Source organism: Geotrypetes seraphini, chromosome 15 (genome assembly GCF_902459505.1).
Source record: "Geotrypetes seraphini chromosome 15, aGeoSer1.1, whole genome shotgun sequence".
NCBI classification, from domain to species: domain Eukaryota; kingdom Metazoa; phylum Chordata; class Amphibia; order Gymnophiona; family Dermophiidae; genus Geotrypetes; species Geotrypetes seraphini.
In genome coordinates, this window is record NC_047098.1 from 38184142 (window position 1) to 38196936 (window position 12795).

Below are 12795 nucleotides of genomic sequence, written 5' to 3' on the forward strand. Positions count from 1 at the left end.
ATCAGTGCAGACATGAAGGCTGCCAAACAAGTTGAGAAGGCCTTATCTAAGGCAAGACAAATGATGGGATGTATCAAAAGAAGTTTCATTAGCCGCAAACCTGAAGTCATAATGCCACTTTACAGAACCATGGTGAGACCTCACCTGGAATACTGTGTGCAATTCTGGAGGCCACATTACCGTAAAGATGTGCTTCGGGCTGAGTCGGTCCAGCGGATGGCCACTAGGATGGTCTCCGGACTCAAGGGTCTCTCATACGAAGAAAGACTGGGCAAGTTGCAGCTCTACACTCTAGAGGAGCGTAGGGAAAGGGGTGACATGATTGAGACGTTTAAGTACATCACAGGTCATATCGAAGTGGAAAATGACTTATTCTTTCCCAAGGGACTCTCGGTCACAAGGGGGCACCCGCTCAAACTCAGAGGAGGGAAATTTAATGATGACACCAGGAAGTATTTTTTCACAGAAAGGGTGGTAGATCACTGGAACAGACTTCCAGTGCAGGTGGTCGAGGCCACCAATGTGCTCGACTTTAAGAATAAATGGGACATCCACGTGGGATCCCTACGAGAGTTAAGGAACTAGGTCATCAGCATTCAGACTTAATGGGGTGGGTCAGTAGGGTGGGCAGACTTGATGGGTTGTGGCCCTTTTCTGCCGTCATCTTTCTATGTTTCTATGTTTCTAATGATAGCTCACTTTGTAGTTATTAGCCTTGATACAAACATCGGGCTTTTAGCTGTGAGCACTTGAGTTCCCTGATACCTCTCTATATTACCTGTTGTGGGTAATGGTGTCTTGTACTTTAGCCAAGTTTCAAAGGTTTTAGATAATCACAGAGGAAACATGAGTTGCCATTCCAAACTCAACCAATCTGGGATCTCTTCCATGAGCTCTGGGAGGACCCAATACATACCCTGACGCATAATATAGGATTGATGATACCTATAAAAATTGGGAAAATTTATCCCTTCCTCTGTAATTGGCTTTTGTAGAGATACTAAAGCAATTCTAGGAATTTTACCCAGCCAAATAAATTTTGTAAGTGTACTATTTAATTTTCTATAAAAGGAACCCTGAAAAAAAACTGGCAACATACCCATTTGAAAACATACCCCCTCCAGTTTGAAAATACATAAGAATAAATAAATTAAGAGGCCTCAATTCTTATGTATTTTCAAACTGGAGGGGGTATGTTTTCAAATGGGTATGTTGCCAGTTTTTTTTCAGGGTTCCTTTTATAGAAAATTAAATAGTACACTTACAAAATTTATTTGGCTGGGTAAAATTCCTATTTCCCTATCTGTCCCGATAGGCTCAAACTCTTTCTAGTATACCTGGGGCAATGAGGGGATTAAGTGACTTGCCCAGAACCACTAGGAGCAGTGAGGGATTTGAACCCATAGCCTCAGGGTGCTGAGGATGTAGTTTTAACTGCTGCGCCACACATTAGCAATGTGTATACATTATGCCACTTAAAAAATGGCAAGCATAAACATGTAAGTGAAGAAGCAGCTTAATGTTTAGACTAGTGGGCTGAGAACCGGGGTAGCCCAATTCAAATCCCACTGTGGTTCCCTATGATCATGGCAACTCACTTAATCCTTTGTTGTCCCATTTAGCAAGCTCTCGGAGGACAGAGACATGTCTGTTGCACCTGGATGCAACAAAAATAATATAGTGCTGACACTTAGACAGTGTGGATCGGTGGTCTCCAATGTGCAGCCCTAGGGCTGCATGAGTAGGGCTTCCATACTTTTTCAGAAAAAAAAAAAAGAGGACACATGGTCCCGCCCCAGCCCCACCCTGTACTGCCCCAGCCCCGCCCCCACACAAACCTCATCTCCTCTTCTTCCCCGAGCTCAGGGCTGCATCTGAAAGGCCTCTGAGCATGCACAGATGCAATGCGATGATGTCACATGCATGTACGTCACATTTGCGCATACTCAAGAGGCCCTCCAGATACAGTCCTGAGCTCCGTCAGAGCTAGGGCCTTCCACAACCTGGACAAAAGTGCCGGGTTTTCAAAATCCATCCAGACATCTAGACAGTCTTCTGAAGAAAGTATATGTTCAGGTAAATCCAGACATATGTTAACCCTAAACATAAGGCCCCAGCAGTCATTTTTGTGATTCCCATCACTACTATGGGGACGGTAAAGACCCTGTGAAACTCCACAGGGTTGTGTGTGCCTACATGATCACATTGAAGCACATGCTCATGCAAGCACACACACACAAATGCTGGCCAACTCACCTCGCCCCATGTGTGTGAACACATGCACTTCAATGTGATCATGCCATCACACAAGACACAGCGGAGCTATATGGGGCTTTTTCGTACCTGCAATAGCAGCAAAAACTCTGAACAGTGCAGGTCTGCTCCAGCTCAGCCCAAAAAATCTAAGCAAAGTAAAATTACATGTTTACTGGTTGCTCCCATTTTTATATTGGTATGATAAGTTTGAAAAGTAGAGAAAGGGTTAAACTCTATATAGGACGCCTGTCTCAGCAGCTGCCTAAATGGCTGCTGAGAATCTCATACCGGTGTTCTATACAGAATCGCATCTGTCCTAACGGATAGATGCCTAACCCCACCTAAACACCCTGATTCTCTAACCGGCGCCCATGTCACAGGCACTGGTAAGAGAATTGCGCCTGATCCCTTGCCATCAGCTGATCGCGACAAGAGAATCTCCCTGCTGCAATCAATTGAGCAGCAACAGCAGCAGCAGCAGCAGGGAACCCCCCTCCCCCCGACACTGTCCACGGAATGAGGGATGCTCACTTCTTTCTGGTGCTAAACCTATTAAGAACATAAGAATTGCCACTGCTGGGTCATACACTCGATATGATTTTCATTCACGATTCATTCTCATCTAGGTTTACGAATCAGCAAATTCATCCCCTTCCTTGGACAGATCATTCTCTTTATCAGTCTACTTTTGCCATACCCAATTGACAGGATCCAAACCAACACACACACCTATAATACTCGTGACTATAGCAATATTACTCCATCCTCAATTAACAATAACCTCGACCTTCATATTGATGAATTTTCCACCCTAGCTGTAGAACAGCACTCTGACGTTTGATAAACACAATGGCCCCCCTAATGACCCATACTAAAACCCACAACTCAAAAAAGAAACCCTGTACACCACTGAATTATCCCTTTTCCAACTCCAGTTATGTTCCACCAAACGCCTATGGAGACGCAAACGCTCTACTTCTATGCTGTGTAAATATAAAGACCAAGCAACTCACTACAAAACTACAATACAGACAGCAAAGAAACAATACTACGCCAAACACATAGCTGCAGCCCACAACTCATCCGCTCTCTATTCTATCGTCCAGTCCCTCTCTCCATATGCCAATAAAATCACCTCCAAACGCTAACCAATCCTTTGCTCAGGACCTCGCAAACTACTTTGAAAATAAAATCAGCACTGTACTTCCAAAACTCTCTAACCATATTGAATATGAATCATTAAACCTCTCTATCTCAGAAAACATTCTCTCTTCTAGTTCACTCTCAGATTTTCGCCTACCTTCACTTAACGAGATTCAGAGAACTATTCAGACCCTAAACATCACAAACAATTCCCTCGAAACTATACCACCCAACATTATAAAAATATTCTTCTCAATATTTGGCCCCTTTCTCAACAAAATGATCAATAAAAGTCTCTCTAGAGCAATATTTTTCAACCTTTTTACACCTATGGACCGGCAGAAATAAAATAATTATTTTGTGGACCAGCATCGATTCGCAGACCGGCGGTTGAAGAACACTGGGCTAAGTTGTGGGCCAGACCCTGCCCATCTCTATCCAATCTCCACCCCAGACCCTGCCCCCATAGTCCTAATTGTAACACTATTTTTTTCCATTCATTTTTCATCTATATACACAATATAATCTTATTAACAACGCATCGATCGCACCGCGGACCGGCAGTTGAAGAACACAGTTTTGGGCCTGATGCACATGTCGGCCCTGTGGACCGGCAGGAAATTTCTGTGGACCGGCACCAGTCCATGGACTGGTGGTTGAAGAACACTGCTCTAGAGGTTTCATGCCTAATTTATGGAATTCAGCAGTAGTATTCCCTAGGATCAAATCTAAGATTTCTGAAGAAGAAACCAGCAATTACCGACCCATTTCTAATCTACCATTCCTGGCTAAATTAACCGAAAAGCTGGTTTTCAATCAACTCTCTAACTTTGTCAGAAAAACAAACGCTTTACACCCCTATACCAAACAGGTTTTTGAGCCCATCACTCTACTGAACTTTGACTAATCGGACTAGTTACAAATATTCGCTACTTCCAAGACCACTGCAAGTCTGTTCTCCTGATATCACTTGATCTGACATCTGCTTTTGATACCATAGACCACACCTTACTGCTTAATAGATTACAAACCATAGGTATCACAGGGACCTCATTACAATTGTTCACATCCTATTTTCAAAATTGTAACTATAAAGTCCAATTTAATAATACCACGTCATCCACAATAACTCAAACCTATGGCATTCCACAAGGATTCATTCTCTCTCCCCTTCTCTTCAATATCTTTATGAGCCCCCTTCTTACTTTGGCACAGTCTTTGCATATGCCAACAATATTCAATTACTTCACCCCCCCTAAACACTACTACATTAGCTGAAATAAAAGAAATTAATAATAAACTCAACCTGATCAACTCTTGGCTTTGGCAAAATAAGCTTTCTTTAAACATTTCTAAATTCAAGAGTGTATTTTTCTCTACTTCCCCAAAAAGCTTTCTGAACCATCCGATCAGTGTAGATTCATGCACTATTCAACATGACATTAAAATTAAACTCCTAGGAGTTATTATTGATGAAGATCTCAACTTTCACTACCAAATTAGCAATGTTATTCAGAATGCTTTTACAAATTAAGGCTTATCCGATCTATTCTTTCTTTATTAGATCCCTCCTCCATCGATATTCTAATTCACTCCCTTGTCATTTCCAACACTGACTACTGCAATGCCTTATCAAGGAATTACTCAAAAAGAAATCCGTCAGTTACAACTTTTACAAAATACTGCAGTCAAGCTTATTTACAAAGCTAAAAATTTTGACCACGTGACTCCCCTCCTTCGCAAAGCTCACCCACCCATCCTCACCGCATCACCCACAAAATGCTTCTGTTAACATTTAAAACCAAGCAGTCCAATTCACCAGCATTCATAGATAAACTACTTATTCCCGGAATCTATGTTCCACTATCCAAAACCTATTCTCTATTCTCCTATTCGCGAACTATTTCTTGATTCTACCTTACAGAATATATAGTCACTGCTCCTATGCTATGGAACAACCTTCCATTAGATCTCAGACAAGAAACATCCCTTGAAAAATTCAAATGTAATTTAAAAACATTCCTCTTCAAAGACGCTTTCTCAATTTGACTTTTCTCTGCGAGCCCAAACAGCTTCCTTGTATTCGGCAGTACCGAATTAAAAAAAAACAACCAAAAAACGCTTCTTCTGAAGCGACCCCTAACCTAATGTATTAATGCCTCCCTGTTTCTTTCCTCCCTTTTTTGTATTTTATTTTTGCCATTGTATTTAAGCTCTTCTCATCTCCCACTTTTCCCTTTTTATTCCAGTATGTCTATATGTCTTGTCATCCCCCCTCCCACTTTTCTTTTTTCTCCTATTTTAATTTTAAAGTTTTAAAGTTTTAATTTAATTTTAACAATACTCTGATAATTGTAAACCGTATAGGTATATTTTTGATAAACGGTATATCAAAGAACAAATAAACTTGGAAACTTGTCCAGCAGTCCACTCACGTGGTGGCCCTTAGGTCAAAGACCAGATCCCTAACTAAGACTAGCCTTAGCTGCATACGTTCTGGTTCAGCAGGAACTTGTCTAACTTTGTCTTGAATCCCTGGAGGGTGTTTTCCCCTATAACAGCCTCCGGAAGAGTGTTCCAGTTATCTACCGCTCTCTGGGTGAAGAAGAACTTCCTTACATTTGTACGGAATCTATCCCCTTTTAACTTTAGACTCTAACTTCACCCTCTCCAAGGTAGAGATAACGAGAGGGCACTCTCTAAGGTTTAGAGAGTGCCCTCTCATTCTCTCTACCTTGGAGAGGGTGAACAACCTATCTTTATCTACTAAGTCTATTCCCTTCATTATTTTGAATGTTTTGATCATGTCCCCTCTCATTCTCCTCTTTTCAAGAGAGAAGAGGCACAATTTCTCTAATCTTTTACTGTACGGCAACTCCTCCAGCCCCTTAACCATTTTAGTTGCTCTTCTCTGGACCCTTTCGAGTAGTACTGTGGCCTTCTTCATGTACGGTGACCCACTGCTTCCTTCGCGGGTCATTTCCTCTTTATATATCGAAAGAACGGCTTGAGGTTTTTTGCCTCCTTGGATATTTTTTCCTCGTAGTCTTTTTTGGCCCCTCTTACTGCCTTATGGCACTTGCTTTGATGTTGTTTGTGCTTTTCCAGTTTTCATCCATTTTTGACCTTTTCCACTCCTTAAACGAAGTCTTCTTGTCTCTGATCGCTTCCTTCACCGCTACAGTGAGCCATGCCGGTTCCTTGTTATTTTTCCTCTTGGATCCCTTGTTGATACGTGGTATATATAGATTTTGCACCTCGGTGACTGTATTCTTAAAAAGGGACCATGAGTCTCATCCCTTTGTAATTCCCTTTTTGGAAGTTCAGTGCCATGGCTGTTGTTCAGGATCGATGTTTAGCCCCCATGTCCAGGTTGAAGTGGATCATATTGTGATTACTGCTTCCCTACATCCCTTCTACTTCTACACCTTGTGCCGGTCATCGTAGTCCATTTAGAATTAAGTCCAGAATTTTCCACGAACCCCTTGACACTCCCCAACACCCACCCGGCACTTCCCAACACTCTCTCAGCCCTCAACACCCCCCCCATACCTTTAGGAGATGGATGGCAAGAATGATGCCCAATCCCTCCTGCCAGGAGGCCCACTTCTTCCAAAATGGCAGGCCTTCCCCTTCCTGGTGTAATCTGGGATGCACCAAGGAGAATTCTTGTACAGCTGAATATTTTGGTTGAATTGTACTCTTCTGTTCTTTTTTGAAAACCAGTTTAATGCCATTATTTTCTCAGTAGCAAAGGCAGGACAACAGATCCCAGAATACTGTACAGTTAAAGAAATGTGCATCCCCATGTTAGATAGAATGTAGAAATGAGAAAAATATATCCAGGTCAGAAGAATTAAATTAAATTAAATTAAAAAATTAAAATTAAACTTGTACAAATCAGATAGTATTTTAAAAAGGCTAAGGCTACGATTGGCCCAGGTGCCTAAGGCCCCTCCTATAGTGAGTGGGAGTGGCCTAAGACTCCAACTGGTTAGATACCTAAGATTCCTCCTGTGGGAGGGACCTTAGGCATCTGGACCAATTAGACCATTAGGCCCCCTCCCCTGTGCATCCTAGAATGCACTGGAAAGGGGAATGCCAGCCATTTGGGAATGTCAGATGGGTATTAGGGAGTGTCAGGTGAGTGTTGTGGGTTCGAGGGATTGACAGAGCAAATGGCAGGAGGGAGTGGGCATCCCTCCTGCCACAGATGGTGTCGGGGTGTGTGTGGGGGGGGTCAGGATGGCAGTGGGAGGGAGTGAACATTCCTCCTGCTGGCCAACTTGCGGGGGAGGGGGTTGTTGGTTCTCTGCCATGATCACTCAATTGATTGTGGCAGGGAGATTTCTTTGACGCCATCAGCTTAGTGGCCGTGTCTATTTGAAATGTAGGCCAGCATTTTGATGACCTGCATTTCAGGCGCCTATGGCAGCCCTAGGGAGAAACCTAGGGCCACTTAAGCTCGCCCAAGGCCATTTTCAGGTAAAACCACGCTCAATCTTGGGCAAGCTTAAGCATTCCTAGGCATCTCTCTGCACCCACGATAGGCACCTACAGTGTAGGTGGCATGTCTCTGGGTTGTTCTGTTTTGTTTTGTTTTTTTTAATAAAATGTCCTGATTGGCTGCTTAGAGAATGGTAGAATGCCTACTTCTACCTACAATCGGGATACCTTTTATAGAAATTGCCCCCCAAAGATCTATGGTGCTTTACACCAAGGTGGACTGAAATGTAGTGGCTATGTTTTGTGCACTTACCTGCATAATCTTTCATTTTGAGTATGGTATGCTTGTAGAATCAAACTTAAAATTACATTTATAAGCCTAATCTTTTGGTGGCCCTCAGAGTTTTCTCATGTTCTCTTTGTAGCCCTTTACATGGAAGAGGTTGGAGACCACTGGTGTAGATTGTAGAATGCCAATTTATATGGGTTAATGTTCTAGTTTTCCATGTCGTGACCTTAGAATTACATGGTTCTAATTGTACTGAAAGTTGGCTCGCCATTAGAACCTTGTAATCCCATGTATAGAGTAATTTCTGTACATAGAACCATGTAATTTCTTATGAAATGAAGGAATGGTAAAGTTGCAATAAATCCTCATGAGTGTTGTAACATCTACATGTCAGATAGAACCCGGAAGTCATCGGAGTTAAAAATACTGAAAATTGTCACTTAGAACCCTGTAATCCTAAGGTCTCGATGTGTCTCTTTGCAAAATGGCTCTTCCTACTACATGTGAAAGTAAACACACATGGACTCCTGTATGTATTTTAGAAAAGGTTCCGTGCTGGCAGATCCTTTTTAAAATACTATCTGATTTGTACAAGTTTAATTTTAATTTTTTAATTTAATTTAATTCTTCTGACCTGGATATATTTTTCTCATTTCTACATTCTATCTAACATGGGGATGCACATTTCTTTAACTGTACAGTATTCTGGGATCTGTTGTCCTGCCTTTGCTACTGAGAAAATAATGGCATTAAACTGGTTTTCAAAAAAGAACAGAAGAGTACAATTCAACCAAAATATTCAGCTGTACAAGAATTTTCTATGAGGTCCTTTTACAAAGTTGTGGTAGAAAGTGGCCTTAAAATGCCTTTATGTGGGCCTTTTCTGCATGCTAAGGCCATTTCTACCATAGCCAGAAAATGGCTGATTTTCCATTTTCTCAATTAATGGCCATGTGCCAATGTTACCATTTGTGTGCAGCCATTAAAAAAGGTTACTGTGTGAACCCTTACGGCCAGATTCTATATATATAGCACCTAAGCACTTCTACATCGTAGGCACTGCTCCATGTGGTTGTCAATCAACCATTAGGCATCCTTTATAGAATCCCACCTAGTGATGCCTAGGCATCTTTAAGTGTCGCTTGAATCTTAGAGGTAGGCGCCAGTACATTAGGCCATGTATTACTTGGCCTAATTTACTGGCACCTAACTCAGATGCCTAGCATTACCTAAGTCAACCACGCCTATTCTCCACCCCTAACCATCCTACTTTTCAGATAGGCATCGAAGGGCACCTCACCTTAGGCATTGCTAGGTGTCCTAAGAGTTCCATATGGAACTCTTAATTGGTAATTTACTTTTTATTTTTTTTTTAATTGGCTGAAAAGTGGCACGGTCAGTTACCACACCAATTTTAAAAAGGTGGCACGCAGATTCCAAAGGTAGGCATTACTTGGCATCCTAATGTAGGCATGCTATACAGAATCTGACCCTTACCGCCCACAATATAGATGATGGTAAGGGCTCACTTGCTAATCGTGTGCTAATCAGTTAGTGCATGGCAATGCTGAAATGATAATTTAGCAGAAAAATGCCCCTGACACACCCCTCTCGGGAAAAATGTAAAAAATATTTAGAACATGGGTAGTTCGCACATGTTTGGAATACAGTCAAACCTCGGTTTGTGAGTAACCCGGTTTGCGAGTGTTTTGCAAGACGAGCAAAACATTCTCGCAAAACGTGTCTTGCAAACCGAGTGTTGACTCGATTTGCAAGCACCCCCTGATAACCGGCATCGCTCCCCCCCGCTCGCAAAGGGCCCCCTCCCGCTCGAATTGGAACCCCCCCCCCGCGAGAACAGGAACCCCCCGCCCGACCAACTTTAACTCAACCCCCCTTTGGCACCAGCACGCAGCCCACAAGTGCCGGTGCCGCTTGAAGATCTTCTTCCCAGTCTCTGCCGGCTTTGAGCATGCATCTGCGCACGCTCAAGCCCTTCTAATTCTCCCTCTCGCCGAGAATCTCGGCGAGAGGGAGAATTAGAAGGGCTTGAGCATGCGCAGATGCATGCTCAAAGCCGGCAGAGACTAGGAAGAAGAAGATATTCAAGCAGCACCGGCACTTGTGGGTTGCGTGCTGGTGCCAAAGGGGGGGGTGAGTTAAAGTTGGTCAGGCGGGGGGTTCCTGTTCTTGCGGGGGGGGGGGGGGGGCCGATTCGAGCGGGGGGGCCTTTGCGAGCCGGGGGGGGGGGGGAGGAGCAGCGGCTTGGCCTCGGGGGGTGGGAACGTATTTCCTATGGGGAAACTCGCTTTGATAAACGAGCATTTTGGATTACGAGCATGCTCCTGGAACGGATTATGTTCGTAATCCAAGGTACCACTGTATATTGTACTGTGGGATGCCTCGGCGTGCCCTATGGTACACATTATGCCTGAACGCAGCTTAGTTAAAGGACCCCTTTGTGAGGTGAAAAGAATGTAAAAATCACGTTTTGGAAGAAATGATACATGCTAGCTACTGATGTATCAGGATTCCCCCCCTCCCCCCCTCCCCCAGCAACAAATAAGTGACACTTACAATAAAATATAGATCATGTCATTCATGGCAGAAGTAAACTTGATTGGACACATATGGATGATCTCTTCAGTCTAGAAAAGAACAATAATGTTTCTTTTAACAGGTCAGACCTCAAACACTGAAGAACATGATTCAGGCGCCTGTTAGGCAGCGCTATTGGTTAGACTTACGCATCTCATCAGCATGACGATAGCAACCAAGGCTGTGTAAATCTGCCCAGCAAGGATCCACGGACCTTTACACTTGGAATCAGGTTCGGAGGTCTGTAACGAAGCAGCAAAAGAACTGCACTGCTAATATTTGATTTCTGTCATGCTCTTTTGAAATCTTTAAAGAGATTGCCAAATAAATAAGCAAACAAACACATATAGAAAATATCAAGTTGTGGCTCTAGTATTACGGCATCCTCTGCAAATCTAGAAAAAACAAAACAAAACTGTAGAAACGAGGATCTTGCTAAAAAGTTGTATTGTGATAGAGACATACAAGTCATGAAAGGCATAGAGAAGGTGGAGAGGGACAGATTCTTCAGCCTATTGGGAACCACAAGAACAAGAGGGCACTCGGAGAAATTGAAAGGGGACAGGTTCAGAACTAATGCTAGGAAATTCTTTATCACCCAGAGGGTGGTGGACACCTGGAATGCGCTTCCGGAGGTTGTGATAGGACAGAGTACATTACGAGGTTTCAAAGAGGGATTGGATAAATTCCTGAAGGATTTGGGGATTGACGGATACAGATAGAGGTAGAGATAGGATTATGAAAGGTTAATAGATAGAAAGAAAAAGGGGAATGAAGGGTTTCAGACAAAGGATCACTTTACAGGTCATGGACCTGATGGACCGCCGCGGGAGCGGGCTGCTGGGCGCGATGGACCTCTGGTCTGACCCAACAGAGGCAACATCTTATGTTCTTATGTCTTCACTGGTAAAAGCGATGCATATATGTGACAAATCCATATAGTACACAGTATCAAATCTGTGGTATGGATCGGTATTAGACAATCTTCTTCTGGGGTCCATTCTGATTCAACCACAAAAATAGAAACGCCTGAAAGCATCCAAAATACTGTGTGATAAAAATCGGATCACCACATTGGCACATTGGCTGCGCTCCGATTTTTATCACAAAGTATTTTGGATGCTTTCAGGCGTTTCTACTTTTTGTGGTTGAACCAGAACGGACCCCAGAAGATTGTCTAATACCGAAACACGGACTTTGTTGGATCCATACCACAGATTTGACCGTGTATTATATGGATTTGTCAAGTATACGCATTGCTTTTACCTATCAAGACTTTTCATAATACACTTTTAATCAAGATCATCGTTTCCACGGTTTTGTTTTTTTCTTGGTTGTCTCTCTTCTACAATGGAACAATTTGGTGAATTTCTCTTGCTATCCTCTGCAAATCTTCCAATTGCTCATGTGCTAGAGAATGAAGAGCCCTGTAGCCCCTGTTCCTCACCTGGATGGCTTGTGATTGGCAAGATGTGATCAAGCTAAAAGTTGTGATGTAGAATAAGTACCAGATGGTGTTGATATAGAACATTACAGCAGCAAACTTCTTCCACTTCACTTCAAGGAGGTCGTTCAGGGGCTCCAAAGTCAGCATTTCATAGTGATTCTGCAACAAAGAATGGGCCCAGTGCACATCAAGACTGAAATGTTGTGCTAAGTTTCATCTCTGGGATTTCAAGCTAATGCAGAAAATTGGTGGACAAGACTCATACACAATAACAAAAGGCTCAAACCTAAACTGATGATGTAATCTAGTTCAGTGTTCTTCAACCAGTGCCGGTCCACAGAAATTTCCTGCGGTCCACAGGGCCAGCACGTGTATCAGGCCCAAAACAGTATTCTTTAACCACCATTCCATGGTGCGATCAATGCGGCGTTATCTTCGAGCCAGCTCCTTCTTCCTCACTGATTCAGTGCACAAAGCCACGGCTCCTACGGGCGTCCTGCGCCTGCACCGGAAGCCTTCTCTCTGATGTTGCAATGTCAGAGGGAAGGCTTCCAGATGAGGCATGGGACGCGCAAGGTGCAATTAGTACTATTATGGGGGCAGGGGCAGGGTCTGG

The 12795-nt window shown here is 43.1% G+C and overlaps 1 protein-coding gene across 1 annotated transcript in view; it reads right to left on the bottom strand.

Moving 5' to 3' along the window:
• Positions 1-12795, bottom strand: part of LOC117349393 (transient receptor potential cation channel subfamily V member 3-like) — a 114265-nt gene that overhangs the window by 33373 nt on the left and 68097 nt on the right. The window contains exons 13-15 of the mRNA XM_033922818.1: positions 12180-12338; positions 10882-10974; positions 10712-10782 (exon numbers count right to left, since the gene is read on the bottom strand). Coding sequence (XP_033778709.1) covers positions 10712-10782; positions 10882-10974; positions 12180-12338 — 323 coding nt within the window. The remainder of the gene's footprint in view (positions 1-10711; positions 10783-10881; positions 10975-12179; positions 12339-12795) is intronic.